Here is a 15,956-nt window from a genome sequence, read left to right as displayed (position 1 = left end):
GGTCACAGAACCATTTCAACTCATAATTTAAGTAGCCTGGGTCTTTATTGTAAGATTCATGGCTATAATTTGCAGTGGAGTGGAACTGCAGTGCATCAATAATTATGGTTCCATGGTACAAAAAACATCTACAATAAACAACATTTTGTTGAAATAATATTCAATTAAAACATTATGTCGTGTTGTTTTTGAAAAAGACACTTGTACTGGATGCCAAAAGATTGTGCAGGTGTACAACAAAAGCATTTTGGCACGTGCTTATGTACAGTATATCGTACATGCAAAAACGCAACACTAATATATATATATTTACAAAAAGGACAAACAGGTTCAGGATTGGTCGATACACCACAGCCTCAGAAAGACGTTTCCAGCCGAATCTTGAAGTTATTCTCCTGATGTCTTACAGCGACACCATAGCGGAGCAGCATCTCTACATACGGTGGCCAGAAAGTGGAGTCTATTGTCACATAAGGGTCGTGTGGCGTTTTCAGGAACTTGTTCATGAGCAACTGTAGGAAACAGGAAGCAGTGATATGATTCAATACCCTCTCCATCCTCAAAGAATGAAGCAAGAAGGCCTTATGCTCTGCTACAGCATCAACAGAAGCCCCCGAGCTTGATGCCTCAAAAAATATTACTTTACCGTGCAGATACAAAATAGTTGCTTTGTGGTTAAAGTGGAATGTACCATTTTTCATTTTTAAGATAGGTGGGTGTATGTAGATTCAGATTTTGATCACATTTTATTTTTGCTTAAAGTAACCTTAACTTTCACAGAATAAATGTATCATGTTTTACAAACAGACATATTTACAGTAAATAAGAGAAAATATTTTCAAAAATGAACAAAAGCACAGGCCCTCCTGTGGTTCAAAACCAAGTAAAAAAAAAAAGCAACTGAGCTTAATTTACTTTTTCTCATTGTCTACATCTATCTCACGCAATGATAACAGCCAATCAGAATGCTGAATTGTCACCAGCAGCTGATGCTATTTTGCATACAGCGATCAACGGCTCATCCATTCAAATATCTGAGAAGCATAATGACACAAAAATCTCTTCTTTGTAATTCTAAACGTTGAAATCTGAGTAGCGAGTAGTGCAACACAACTCACCTCCAGAATTTCATTGAGTGAAATCAAGTCTTCATTTAGATTGCTCCTAATATTCTGGGGAAATTGGGATCATGATGAGCCACAGCATATCAGACTTGACACCACATACTGTATGTATAAACCTTGTGTCTGAGCTTCAACAACACGTGGTTAAAAACACCACAAAAGTGAGAGCACCTTTTTGTTTGTGCTGAGGTCATCGCAGGGAGGAGGAACATGTGTTTCAAGGATGTATCCCAGAGACTTCATCAGCTTTTCCTTGTACTCTTTCAGTGTATTGATCTTCTCCTTCATTTCTAGCAGAACACTGGAATCCATGTCGACGCACACAAACCACAATAAACGGATTCTATTAATAACAGACATTTCTATTCATTTTAAAGTACTTTCAGATAAGTGCAGTAATGCCTTTGTAGAAATGAAAGCGGAAGAAAGCCTAGTACAGTTATACATAAAGTAGCTTTACACTAATTCACACCTCAAATGATTGACAAGAAACTGAAATGTTTACTAAACCCTACTAAATACTGCAGTTGGGTATGCTGACCGACTATTGAGCAAACTTCTAGAATTAAAGACTTTATCTTAATCTTTCAGGAACCCGTTTTAACTTTTTACCTTTCATTGATCTGCTGGTTGGCTCTTTTAGCCTCCAACACAAAATGTGACCCTCCATTACAAAACAGTGACAACACATCAACCGGGTCAAATTTAAGAAACTGGGGTATCTACATTTTCTAAAAGGGAATTAAAAATCCCCCAAATTTTAAAAAGCAAGCATTTTCACATAGTCAATGCTTTTTGGTCTTTAGCTCCATGCTACTTCAGAACGGTTTCACGTTGGAGAGTCACAAATATAAGTGAAAGTCAGCAGGAAAATTATTGGTATCCATCCAAAAAACTGAAACAAAAAAACATTTTACTACGGTATAAAAGCTATCCAAGTACGCCAAATCCATCAGGGCGGACAGAATTTACCCACAGCACTAGACAAACACTGGCAAAAATAAATAAATCAATACAAATAAAATGAAGAATATACATTTTTTTCTTCATGTCATTTGGCATGACTCACTAGTTTCACTGATACTAGGTGGGTTTCCCCCACCCCACCTTTTTACTATTACTGTGGCATAGTCCATTGCCCCCAAGGGACAAAAAAAAACCATTAGAAAATAATTTACGTTCCAGATTTTGTACAATATCAGATCCAAATTACACATCTGGTCCCTCAACAACAACAAAAATTTGCATACAAACTAATGACACCAAAGGATACTGGTTATTTGGATGGATGGACAAGCAATAAAATAGTTTAAAACTAAGACGAGATTCTTCCAAGTTTGACAACGGTTGCTCAAGTACAGTTTAGTTAGCAGAAATAAATAAGTATAATAAGTATTGATAGTTTTGCCTTGGAAAAGAGCAAGAATTTGCAGTCCATATCCATAGTCGAGAACGCCACACTCACCCGTGCTCTGATAATTTCTCACTTTGTTCTTGTAGTCGCTCCGCATGATCAATGACAGCCATTAGAGCCTCTTTCTTTTCCTCCAACCACTTCAGTTCACTGAAACGCAAAATGATCAACAAAACGCGTCACAAAAGAAAGTAATGCACGCACGCAAACTAAAAGGTTACGCACAGTTCTTTGGTTTCTTGCAGTTTGTCTCTCTTTTTTTCACAGCAAGTGTGAGCCATCTCCATTTCAGAGCATAGCTTGAGCATCTGCGGAAAAAAAAAGAGTGGGCATGTCAGACGCCGACTCCTTTTTTTAGTGCTGTACTTTTCTGGTGCATATACCTCCTCCTTTCCAGCTTTCAGTAACACTTCTGGGTTTCCCGCCAGCACTATATGAATTGAAACAAATAGAGGAAATCAAAAAGATGCAAGTCCCACAATTCATATACAGTACATTCATTTTTTTTTTTTTTTTTTGGTGAGGACGTTAAACAGCAACATTTTGTGGAGGATAATGAGGATGTGAATGAAGGTATAGATACAGAATCATTTTCCCCTTTCACCATTTTGAATCACTATGTTTGCTCATTCACATCTACCGGAGCAGATTGACAAAATGCACCTTGTAGTGCATGGGCCGAGGAAGAAGCCATTACACTTTTGCGTGAATCCTGATAAAGGAGTGTGTTTCACTTAGAGCTGCTCTGCTGCCTGAAGTCCAAAATGACAACAGTCTTCCATATCTATTCATTAAAGCAATAAACAGTCTATATATTAACAATTGCACAAATGCACCCCCCCACCCAAAAAAAAACACACGCAAATTTGAAGTTGTGATAGACCGATATGTTTTTTCCAGGGCCAATATCGATACCAATTATTAGTAGTCAGGAGGCTGAAAACCAGTATTTGCAGTAAAACAGAAAATATTAGCGTCAAAAGAAAAAAAGAGAAAAAAGAAAAAGACAGAAAAAAGTATTTTCTTTTAATTTTAAAGAAACATATAACGAATAGACAGCTTTGCTAAGAAATTAACAAAAAAAATCCAGCAGGGAGCTTCCAAGGTCATCAGCAAACCAAAAACTAAGTAAGTAAATAGTTTTCTAAAGTTTTCAACTGTAAATAAAGTTTTTGAAAATTTCTACATAATTTTGTATTTATTTTTTAAACATAAAAAGCGTAGGGAGTTCTCAGTGTTAGCATCATCCTTTATTAAGTGGAAATTTAAATAAATCCATAAATTAAAAGTCCTCTGTATCTCACTGAGCAACAAACGCATGCGAAGTTTTGAACTTAGCTAATTTGGGGTATTCGTCGGGGTTCGTGAAAGGTTTCAAAAGATCATTGCAGACAGTGAAAAATTGTCTCAATATGTTTGAAATGTCTTTGCAACAAGTAAAAACTGTTAAGGTTTGCCCCGCCTCAAAAATGCGCTTGATGCCAATTCTAGTTTTGATTTATTATGCAAGTAAGTCTACGCCATTCAAAGATATTTTTAAACCTGTATGTGTAAAACAAAAACAAAAAAAGTCATACTAACTTTATACCCAAATGTTATAATGGTTACTTACGTCTCGGTTCCACTGTAAGCCACTTCTTCATTTCCGCTTCTGTTGCAAACAGCCGATTAACTGACTAAAAACATTACATTTGTCATTAGAGAAAAAAAAACACCATTGCTTTTAACTCATTAACAAGGTCAGGCCACATTGTAAAATATTGATCAATCTAAAAAAGATTGCTAGACTGTAGCAAGGACGATTAAAGGAAACACCAAGAGCAGAAAGAAACTCAATTCTTTCTACCCTTACTATATCACAGGTATAGACTAAAAAGTATCTGAAACATTTCTACAAAATCAGTTCTGTGCACTGTGCAGTCATCTCACCTGCTCTTGAGTATTTTCACCTTGGTCTGGCTCACACAGTAAAATCTTGTTTTGAAGCTGCAACAGGGTAAGTATTTTGTTCAGTTTCCACAGAATTGTATTTTAAGTCATCAATACAGTTTAAATTTATAAATACTTACCTCTTCAAACTGCGCAAACTGATGCTTGCATTGGTTCAACAGTTCCTTCTGGGCATCTTCTGACAGTTCAGATAGAGCCTGGTTGCCTTGCCCAACTTCACCCTACATACACAGAAGCAACTTTATGCAGGATGCCAAGTCATGTTAACAGTCAGTGCTGTGATGTTTTGACTGTCATTATTCAAGAAACACTAAACATATGCACAAGAGGTCACTGTGTATTTTTTTTTTCTCTAAGATGTGCATTGCCTTGAAAATATATTTATCACATTCCAGGGTTCTTCCCATCAAGCCAAAATGAATATCTCAAATCGGGCTGAATGATTAAAAAAAAAAATAACTTAATCGCTCTATTTAATATTTGATTTTTTTTCACGGTGCTCCTCCCATGTATATCTAAATAAATGTATCTGTATTACATGAAGTAATATAAATGTTTTGGTCTTATAAAATCAAAAGGTAATTACTATGAAAGATTTTTTTCAATCAGAGTTGTTAAATCTAATTTAGGTTGTTAGCTTGACTCACTGAGCCATTTTCAGCAATAAAAAGTTAATATTTTGTCCAGATTTAATTTGATAACTTCATTATGTTTCATGTACAACTAATATGTTTTTCCCCACTGTCGACTGAAGATGACCCACTGACCTGAATGTATGACTAGATAGCCAATAGCCCATACATGCCCGTGCAAGCCGTTGAAGTCACAGGGTGGCCATCTTGCTCCTCCCACCTCGCGAGCAGACTACTGTATAAACTATCCGGTATACGTACAGATGATACATATACAGCTTGTAGGTAGTTAGTATAAGGTTGGGGGCAGGTTTGTTTTGGGGTGGTTCTCCATTTCTTTATCAAGTTAAAAAAAATACATTAACAAGTGGACGGTATGTGCTGCTTTAAAGACCCTCCTTTTCTTTTATCGCTCAGTTCCTTAGACCCCAATATTAGATTTGGCAGAGGCATCTTTCATTGAATTACAGTTGTAATTCTTTAATACAAATATAAAGGTTTCCTCTTGTAAACATCAGTAAGCATATCTTATACATGTATTATACGTATGTCTGAAGTCCTCTTGTTTATGTTTAACAAATTTAAAACACCATAAATCATGCTGTTTCTACAAAGTACTGTCTCAAAATTTTTCCAATTTCGATACTGTAAATGTATAGGATCGTCTTGGCCTATCGGCTATCCAGTCATATATTCAGATCAGTGAGATGACCTCACTTGTGCTGAGAAGTAGGTAACGAGCCTAACGACCAATCATGGCTCCGTTTGCTGACCAAACCCAGAAAACAGGTGAGCCGTGATTAGTCTTTAATACCTACTTCCTCAGCACAGGTGAGGTCATCTTCAGTCTACAGCAAGTGGAAACGGTAGTTTTTAAATGTGTTAATTGCACGTGAAAAACAATGACGTTACCAAATAAATTCTGGAGAATTTGTATTTATTTATTTTTATTACTGAAAGTAGCTCAATGAGTCAAGTATCCATTTAAAGTTGTTTGGCATTGGATATTTTTGCCGTGACGGGCAACTCTACTCGCGCTATTTTGCCGTGAACAGCTCCGATTGGTAAATCGGCGTACCGAGTCATGCAACTGGGCGTAATTCCTGTTCGCGTCACCCTCTTCTGTGTCTTCACGAAGTTCATTTTTATTTTGCCACCGAAGGTAGGTTGCTGCTATCGGGATTACCTGCCTAACCATACACCATCACAGCATAGGCTGTTATTGGCATTATCAACTAAACAGTTAAATTCTCGCGCGATTCACGGCAAAATAGCGCTTGGTGGAGAGTTGCTGTCCACGGCAAAATGTCTACTTCGAAGATGTTTTCGTTGCCTGATACGCGTGTTCTGCTTGTTTTAGAAATGAGAATCTATAAAGTATGATTAAGTAAACAAAGGACTAGTCTTACTTATTTACGTAGTTTAATGCAGGCTGGGACTTTATGGTCAGGCGGCGTTGTAGCATACTTATGTTAAGTAGCAAGACGGTAGATCGTAGTTTGCGATGTGACACTGTTGAACCAACATAAACTAGTCGTGGTAATGCAAGTAAATGTATAGTACACAAGCTAATATACAGACAAAGCAAAAAGGAACTCAATACTTACCATATCTGACGAAGGAAGACACAACAAACGCTTCTTTTTTTTCAAAATGCCGCCAACGCTGATGACGTCGTCTAATATGCGACATCGTAACAGCAGGGCGTTCAGAAGAACCACTGCTGCGTACAACTGCGCATTCTTTTTTTCTTTTCTTGTTAAATAATCCCTCATTTCTGCGCTGCATTTCTTCAAATTAGCAGGAGTCATCTTAAATAAATATTTTTTGTGTCTCTTTGGCCACTTTCACATTTATTATTATTATTATTGTTGTTGTTGTTGCTGCTGCCGCTGCCGCTGCTTTTGTTGTAAGTCCTGCCTAAAAATGTGGCTGAAGTGCGTTTAATGTCGCGGGTTTGAATTGCCACAACTGGCCAGCAGGTGTCTCTGTTTATTCGTCTCCTCACCAGTACAGTAGCTGACAGTTGTTGTCTTTCCCCGGTTAGACACCCTTGATAGTATCCATCTCTCTGAATATTAGATGTTCTTTGAATACAAACTTTATTTCAAGAATCACAAATGTTATATGATTAAAAGATAAATCATCGGGTGAACGTGCCCTCAGGTAATCTACTACAAGCAACATGATAAAGATATGTTAAACTTTTTGTATAGAGTTCGCCAAACATCTTTAATATGAATAAAATATACACCTCGGCCAATAGTGATAGCAGTTAACATATTCATACATAATAAAGTGACTTGTTGATAATAAACTTAACATTTATAAAAAATTACATGGTCCTGACCTTAACTCCTGATGACTTGTATGCTGATGCTAAACCCATAAATCTTCATTACACCAGAATGTTCCAAGCTAATTGTATATCTCACTGCATTGTGTTTCTTTTATTTTCTTTATCTTTATTCTACTCTGTTGTCTGTTGCCATGCAGGTCGGAAATGCAAATTAGATTATTTTTCTAATTGCCTTACCTGGATAACAGTAAAAGTTAAATAAAGATGTCAATACACAATGTTACGCTCTGTGTGGTATTTATCGCCATCAAACTTTTATAAATAGCCTACAAATAGTGCTGCTTTCACTAAAACTGTGGCACTTCTAGAATATTAATATTAAAATATTATTATAAATACACGTTTTTTCAAATTAGTTTTATTATTAGGTTGAAGATATGTTTTCATGAGACCAACAAAGTAAAACATGCAGCAGGTCTATCACTGTATTCAGTGCATCTTCTCTTCTCATTCAGTGATATATTGCAATGTGCTATTTTGTTGTGCTAAAGGTGTGGTTGGGGTTAATACACTAATTGACTGCAGCTCTTTATAATAAGAATGTTTCGGAGTACTGCAATCTGCTCATTTTATTGCCTTCTAATCTTGAAATGTATAGGCCTACATTTGGGGTGTGGGGGGGGGGGGACAGGTCAGCGTATTCCAGCTGTTTTAAAGCTTCCTTAAAAGTCCAACGATATTTTATTTGAATGATCAACTAGAATTTGATTAATATGCAAATTTGCCAACAAACCGTTCCGTGTGAGCCTTCAGCGCAGCCTAATTAATCAACAGTTAAAGGAAATTAATACATACATCAATTCTGTCAGAAACATGCTTAGCTCAATCGCCCGTAAAATTGAAGTTTGAAGTATTAACTGGCTCTGCAGGAAGGCTATGATTAAAACTCTGCAATCCCACTCTATTTAGATATATAGAGTGATTTAACTCCAGGCAAATATAAAGTCGTATATGTCTTTTTTCTTTTTTAACAACAAAGGCAATTGTGATTATTTTTTTAATAATAGTCATTATTGCTGATAATATTAAAATATCTTTAACATTCTTGTTAAATCTACAAGGTCTTAATTATGGCTATTAATTTCATAATTCACAATTGAACACTGAGTTCATCCTTTCCATTGCTTTGCTGCAATGCTGTCATTTGACCATCAGTGGTTCAAAAAATTCATTTAGCTTTCCTCCTGAGACTGTTTTCCACAAGGTGCAAATAATAAAATAAAGGGGAGTGGGGGAGAGAAACGAGAGCGGGGCCAATGGGAGGACTGTACTATTGTTTCAGTAGGGACTCATGCATCAAACTTCAATTTTCCGGACGATTGAAGTAGTGATTTTTCTCCCCTCCCATTTTGAAGTGAAATACTGAAATACACTTAAGACCTCCAGATTAATTACCATGAAGTGGTCCCACAGACTGTAATATTACTTATCATGGGGCCTCCTGACAAGCCCTCATAAAATAAACAAGTGAAATCCATAAACTTGGGCTGCCTTAACACTCTCTCCTTTCATGCATATGCTTGATTCAGGATGGGACTTACCTAAAATGAATAGTAATCCGGGGGTTTTGCACTGATGCTATATAAACAACTTATGGGCCTCTATAGGCACATCATCATCTTCATTAATGTATGGTGTTGTCGCATCATATATTCGTGACATTATTTTAGAAACAGTGAAAGATAGGTGTGCCTAATAATGGCCCAAAGATTAATTGGCTTTCAATTATAACTTCCAGTTGACAATAGCCACAGTCCTCTAAACTTATTGAAGTTTTAAGACGAGGAAAAAGGGGAAACACTATAAAACAAGCCTACAGAAAGAGACAGGTCTACTTATCATTTCTTTGAACAAAGGAGGTTGAACGAGAGGCAGCCTTTTGAGTTGCTGTTCGTGACACTCTTTCTTTCTCACATCACCATGTTTTCAGCTTCATTAAACCCCTTAAAGACAAAAGGAATAAAGAGGCAAAAGGAAGAAAACAAACAAAAGGCTCCCTAACCAGACTTTGGCATCAATGCCACAGTCTCAACTCTTTATGGACTGCCTACTTAACATTAAAAGCACTTTGTAAAAAAAATCATTTCTTGTTTAGAATCCCTTCTTGGACAGAAGTCAAACATATTATTCCGCAGCAAAAGCGGAGAAAGACAAGCGAGTCACAAAAAGGCCACTTTCATTGTAATTCATTGACTTGTTCAAAACGGCAGGCAAAGAAAAGGGCCAGACATTAATAGCCGCAGATGCCCTCGTGAAGGGAGAGTCTATGTAGGCATTATGGCCTTTGTTCGCACTCACGTCAACTGTTTAAAAGGAGGGTTAACTCAATCCATCAAATTGTCTGAAATGGTGAGGAAATTTCCAAAACCATATGGCCTCCAAACGTTTGCGACCTTTTTGTGCGGTGGGACACACTTGTCTCAGTATTGCGGGCAGCGGGGGGCGGCCCTGCGCCTTTGTGGCTCGGCCCATCGGGGAACGCTGCTCATTTGTCCCCGCTTTTCATGCTTTACGCTCAAAATTACGGCCCGGGCCCGCAGAACAAAAAAAGACCCCCAAAGGCCGGCAGAAAGTGGGCCAAAACTTTGTGTTTTCGTGGCATCCTCGTCTTTATTTGCCGGGGCCAGATTTGTGTTTCTCACATAAATTTTTGGCCCGAATGGAGAAACACGTCTTCGGGTCAAGAAGCCAAGATACGCATTTAAGACGTGAAAGGACATGGGAGAGACCGAGCCACAATATGTTTAGAGCATCCTCGTAGAAAAGGACACAAAGGGATTAAATAGTGCAGTATAATACGTTTAAATAGACGCGTTTGAAGGCTTTACGCGCCCGAGCTGTGTGTCTTATAGCACGGCTTTTATTAGTCACCATTCGACAAAGTAAAAATGTTGAGTTAAGAATTACAACGTAAATAAAATATTCAGGAAAAAAGCCATTTTTTATTCCCATTGTTGCCTATGTACATTGCAGTCTGTGCATTAATTGGTTTTCAAATCCTGATTTTTAGAAAGGCACTTACAGGTGTTCAAATCATAAACGGTATGCAAACAAATTAATCTAAAAAAACAGCAACTTAAAAATCACCGCAATGAAAAGTCGTTTTATCGCCATCAAATAAAATGCATCATCGTGGGAGGGAAAAAAAAATCCCAATATTCATGCGCGGCGGCACGAGATGAAAAGAGGAGGGATGTCTGCACTGGCCCAAACACCCAACACAAAACAATTAAATTAAACATAAACAAACTTGGGGGGTAAACTAATGTAAAAATAAATAGAACAGTAATCACAAATCAAATCATGCATTTGCATGCAAAACATAATTGGGTGAGGTCCTTTGAAAAGTAATGGAACGAACAGGTTGTATGTGTGTGCGCGCGTGTGTGTTAGTCTTGAAAAGTAACAATGACAATAATAATAATAATAATAATAATAACAATAAGTTACACGTGTCATTTTTGACCATATTGCTTTGATTGCAAAGACTGTCTGTTACATTGTGAATTACCACTGCATATTTCTTCTCGTTGTGTATTCATGCTTATGTGTGCCCATACAAAAGTATAATTACATTTTGGTACATGTTCAGAAAAGTGGTACACAATATAAGCAGTAAGTTATACAAGTAAGTCCTCGACGCCGTTTGTGTCCATCGTCTTTTTTTGTTTTTCTTGATAAATCGGTTTTTGGCTCTCGCCACGCCGGCCCATCAGTCATCCACGTCAATCTCCACATCCTCGTCCTCCGAGCACTCTTTGCTCGTTGTGTGGTCTGAGAATGGCGACAGCGGGGACCTCGTCAGCTTCTGGCCCAGATCGCGCTGCTGCTGTACCCCCCGCGTGGGGGACTCAACTCGCGGATGGCCCAGCGTGCCATTGGCGCATTTCTCCAGGTCGGCCAGCTTGGCTAGCTTGTCCAAGGGGACCTGGCCGATGGCCTTCGCCGACTCGACGTCCGCCTTCATCTCCTCCAGGTCCCGCTTTAGCTTGGCCCTGCGGTTCTGAAACCACGTGATGACCTGCGCGTTGGTCAGGCCGAGCTGCTGGGCGATCTGGTCCCGGTCAGCCGGGGACAAGTACTTCTGGTACAGGAAGCGCTTCTCCAGCTCGTAGATTTGATGGTTGGTGAAGGCCGTGCGGGACTTCCGGCGCTTCTTCGGGGTGGTTCGCTGGCCGAATAGGGTCATGCCGTCCCGGCCTGGGGAGGAGGAAGGACAGCGTTAAAATAAATCAATAAATATCAATACCTTTTTTTGCAAAAAAGGAGATGTTTTACTCCACAATTGGGCTTAATGTACAACATCATAACCACCTGCAGAAGTCACCATCGCACAATATTCAATTTGATTGGTCTTATTCAGCAATTATTGCAGTAGCATGCAGTTTACAGTCTTTCAGCACACGTGGCCTTTTCTTGACTGCTTGATGTGGTAAAAATGATGACATACTACAACCACAATTGTTTGACTAATATATGTAACTACCAATCAAAACAAATCCGCTGTGACCGGTGAGTGTAGCCTATATTAAATCTATTTTGCAAGTAAGGCCCCAATCAGTTCTAAGGAAAAAATAAGAGACCACAGCAGAATAAACAAAATAAAAATATGACTTCAAAAGCAATTGAACCTGTATTTATTAGCATCGAGTTTGCAGGTGTGTCTTAATATATTGCCAGACAGATTATTATTTATCATCCGTTATAACTGCTAGGTCAAAAAGAACCGATTTTTGGTCCAAAAATTGGACTGACCCGTTAATTGAGTCAATACGACCAAACTTTGGTTTGCTTTGCAATATTGGGTTGTTTTGTAAAATAATAATAATAATAATAAAATACTGTAAAATATAAAATGCTGTATTATTATTATTATTGTTATTATTATTTTGGTTGCTTATATTAAATATATAAATAAAGAAAAAATTGTATAGCGGGTCAGTCCATTTTTATAATTTTTTAAAAATACCAAAATTGGGTTAGGCTATATGTGACCCATGCAGCAGTTGAAAGAGTGTTCCAGTCGCAAATACCTTCTGCCGCCTGTAGTACGCTGACTTCGAGCCCCTTAAAGGTTTTGCTGGCCAGCTCCTCGAGGGCGCACAGCGGCGACGTTTGGGTGAGGAGAGCTCGGCTGGTCAGAGGCAGGCTGGAGGCTCGGTGCTTCTCGGAGGATGAAATGAGATGCGCCGTGCCGCAAATGGTGTAACTTCGCTTCACCGACGGCTTGTTGAGGATGTCCTCGATGCTGAAGGGGGTCAGTGGCTTGTTGGAGTTGGCGGGGGGCGGCAAGTGGTCCAGCGGGCTTCGCCTCCTGTTTTCCCCCGCATCACATTTGGCCACTTCTTTGGATGTCATCATTGGTGGTGAGTTGGATGTCGGGGTGGGGGGAATCGGTTCTTAAAACGACAGAGGCTATGCAGGGGGGGAGAAGGGTGGCAAAAGTCACATAACAGAAGAAGACTGGAGGTGGACAATCTTATTCCAAAACGGGATGCCTTCAAAGTGTTCCTCCGGAGTCCGCTGCAACGAGAAGCCTCCGTGAAAATGGCGAGCTCCAAACACTTGACGATTACTAACAAGTTATCATTGACTGCTAGCTAATCAATTATTTCCAGTGGCACTTTCGCCCTCTTCCCTTTCACTCTTTGACTATGTTGCAGTCCAGCGCGGAGCTTTTTGCGACTGGGGGGGGGGGTGTCCCATTAATTAGGATGCATGGCTGCAAGGAGGAGGAGCCCGGCGGAATTATCATGCGTTGTACTCATATCATCTTTGGTCTAATTTAGTCGTGTGGTGACTTACGAGAATAGCTTTGTGGAGTCAATGAGGGGGGAGGTAGGGGGGTGGAGAAGGAGGGGAGGAGGGTGGCGGTGAAGAGAGAGGGAGAGAAATCACAATCCGTAGCCTATTTAAGCCTTTTTACGCATAAAAGTTCACTTTCAGCTGGCGTCACTTTGCGTTCTTTCATTTTAAGGTTGGATTATTCGACGAGTGGACACAGGTTTGTTTTAGTTGTCGCAGTTAGTCACAAGGATGTTTTTCCCCCCTCGACCAAAGCTGGATGATTCTTTCTTTTGTAAAGGTAAAGTCGAGCTGAGCCATATATCAGCTCTGATGATGCCTCCTCTGGGGCGCCAGAGAAGAGCAGCATGCGGCCCTCTCAGCATCACCAAAGCCCGCTCATAATTCAGGCAATGGGCTTCTTTTTTTCCCCCCTTTACTTTCCTTTTTATTACTTGCAAGAAATACTTCATCTTCTCTCAAATGTCCCCGCGCCGTGCAGGTTTGGCATCACAGGTTTACGACACTTATAACATAGATTTAAAAAAAAAAATGCATGGCATCATTTTAATTTTGTTCCAAATTGTTCGATTTAATTGTGATTGGTTTTTTTTTTGTGTATATTCGTTTTTTTTTTTGAAAAACAAAAATATAAATGATATTTGATTTGCAAAAAGTGTTGGCGCAAAAATTCGTTATCATTACATTCTGTTTGATGAATTATTATTATTATTATTATTAATAATAATAAAAAAAATGTGTAGTGTAAATTGCAATATTGTATATAATTTGTTGCTTGAATGTTAATAGTTGTTTATCCTATTTTCATAGAGAATATTAAAATGTATGCTATAAGAAAACAAAATAAAAAAACAATAATTTGCTCGGGGGAGAATAATAGATCCTGTCAGTTTTATTTGCTGCTGCGGGGGGTTGAGGTTTAATTTCAGAGGTAACTGCTTATGTGGTACTTTGTTGAGATGCGACCTATTTTCTGTCGCTTCACAAATGTGTTTATGCACAAATGTGTTTTGAGGTTTATATAGTGAGATAACATCACAAATAATACAGGACACATTTCGCATCCCTGTTCAATTATTCACAGCATATGTAAAATGATTTTTTTCATGATGCAAGTCTCAGAAAATTTCGACCTATAAACCTATAAATAATGTTAAATGAGAATTTGAGGGCTTATTGCTGTATTAGTCAATGCCATACTTATCAAGCAGTTATTATTTTAAATAAGAAATAAGTCCTTATCCATTGCATAATTGCCTAGCAAATTATTCAAATAAAAAACTATAACATATAAATATATACTGTATATATATATATATATATATATATATTCAAATAAAAAACTATAACATATAAATATATCCTGTGTATATATATATATATATATATATATATATATTAGTGTGTGTGTGCGTATGTTAAAGTGTATAATGTAAAAGTTTATCTATTTTTAATTTAATGCAACGAGACGATTCTTAGCTCTGTTACACAGTGGCTTCATGTCTTTCTACTGTGCATGCAGGAGACAACAATATTAGTCATTCTCTCGTGATTCCTGACACTGGCTATTTTGTGTCAGATGATTTTGCTGGTGTGATCTTAATTGACCTGTTTTCAGTCAAAGCCATGTTTGTCATCTAATCTGTCTGTAACATTTCCCAGTGCTTCTGTAGTCTGCACATAGCCTCTCCTCTTTCACCTCTTCCCAACCAGGTGTTGATTTAGGCCGTCCACACTGCAGTCTGTTAGCTCCAAGCTCCATCCTACTATGTGTTAGTGACCTCATGCAAGGAGACGCAGCACCCACTGCAGGCTTAGGCGGCTGTTAGTTGACAGCTGCAGGGGAACAATCCACATTGTAGCCATTTTGTGAGACCCCAAAGTTGGGTGTCAGATCTCCAGTCTCCCAAAGGCCCCTTAACTCCCACCGCACACCATATATAGATACCAAGAAATAGAGACAGAGTGATACCAGGCTTGTGTCTCTCTGTATAAAACATGTACTGTATAAATCACACGTCATTACCAGAGGGTCACTCTCTGCAGGCGCACCATTGGGCACTTTCCTCGCAAGGGCCAGTGTGATTGGAGGAGAGTGGATTTATCTGGCAGTCGCCTCCGTGGAGAGGCGGCCATATTTTATGTGACTGGAGATGTAATAACAGGCCCCTAACAAATCCCTGACGGCCCGCCTTTTCCTGCCTTGCAGTACAGTGGCAGTATTGCTGGAACCTCACAACAACAGTCCTTCAATGTAAGAGCACTGCGCCTCTCAGCACACCTTTTGTCTTAGCTGGATGCCGCTGTGACCTTTACAACGGCCTTGATCAAGGTCAATTCACTCAAATCCCCCAACGTGTCTCTTGTACAATGTCTAGACATGCAGGCAGGTGCTTATTTTTCACCTTTAATACATTTTTGTCAAGCTTGATTGCAGTTTTGTTTTTCCCAATAATAATTACATGCAACTAATCCATTGTCTTTTATGTTTTCTCAGGAGTATTGGCAATAAATGGACATTAATCACACATATCTCCATGTGATATACAGTCATTTTTGAAAGTGCAATAAACTATTACAAGTAGGCTTTACACAATCTGGATTTTTGGCCGATCACCAATAAAAACAAAAAACATAGGAACTGGCCTGGCCCACGAATAGAAAAAACCCAC

At 38.7% G+C, this 15,956-nt stretch overlaps 2 protein-coding genes across 2 annotated transcripts; both read right to left on the bottom strand.

Annotated features, from left to right (window-relative positions):
- Positions 1-26: 26 nt before the first annotated feature.
- Positions 27-6,914, bottom strand: cenpk (centromere protein K). The gene is made up of 10 exons (XM_077572142.1): positions 6,728-6,914; positions 4,608-4,709; positions 4,468-4,524; positions 4,151-4,214; positions 2,922-2,968; positions 2,764-2,846; positions 2,590-2,688; positions 1,296-1,425; positions 1,119-1,172; positions 27-512 (listed from the first exon to the last, which is right to left on the bottom strand). The coding sequence occupies exons 1-10, from the start codon at positions 6,893-6,895 to the stop codon at positions 357-359; spliced, it is 960 nt and encodes a 319-aa protein (XP_077428268.1). The 5' UTR covers positions 6,896-6,914; the 3' UTR covers positions 27-356.
- Positions 6,915-10,461: 3,547 nt separating this feature from the next.
- On the bottom strand, positions 10,462-12,840 carry lbx1b (ladybird homeobox 1b). The gene is made up of 2 exons (XM_077571277.1): positions 12,513-12,840; positions 10,462-11,679 (listed from the first exon to the last, which is right to left on the bottom strand). Exons 1-2 carry the CDS (start codon positions 12,838-12,840, stop codon positions 11,192-11,194), a joined length of 816 nt encoding a protein of 271 aa, XP_077427403.1. The 3' UTR covers positions 10,462-11,191.
- Between the last annotated feature and the right edge of the window lie 3,116 nt (positions 12,841-15,956).

The sequence above is a fragment of the Vanacampus margaritifer genome, chromosome 7, assembly GCF_051991255.1.
Source record: "Vanacampus margaritifer isolate UIUO_Vmar chromosome 7, RoL_Vmar_1.0, whole genome shotgun sequence".
Lineage (NCBI taxonomy): Eukaryota > Metazoa > Chordata > Actinopteri > Syngnathiformes > Syngnathidae > Vanacampus > Vanacampus margaritifer.
This window is presented reverse-complemented; position numbering and strand designations above follow the sequence as displayed.

Excerpts from the sequence above, each read along its gene's own strand:
- cenpk (XM_077572142.1), bottom strand. The coding sequence starts at position 6,895 with ATGAGGGATTATTTAACAAGAAAAGAAAAAAAGAATGCGCAGTTGTAC. Across the intron at positions 2,847-2,921 it reads TGAAAGCTGGAAAGGAGGAG|ATGCTCAAGCTATGCTCTGA; the intron begins GTATATGCACCA and ends TTTTTTCCGCAG. Across the intron at positions 1,426-2,589 it reads GAGAAATTATCAGAGCACGG|TGTTCTGCTAGAAATGAAGG; the intron begins GTGAGTGTGGCG and ends CATGGATTCCAG.
- lbx1b (XM_077571277.1), bottom strand. The coding sequence starts at position 12,840 with ATGATGACATCCAAAGAAGTGGCCAAATGTGATGCGGGGGAAAACAGG. Across the intron at positions 11,680-12,512 it reads CGTACTACAGGCGGCAGAAG|GCCGGGACGGCATGACCCTA; the intron begins GTATTTGCGACT and ends CCTCCTCCCCAG.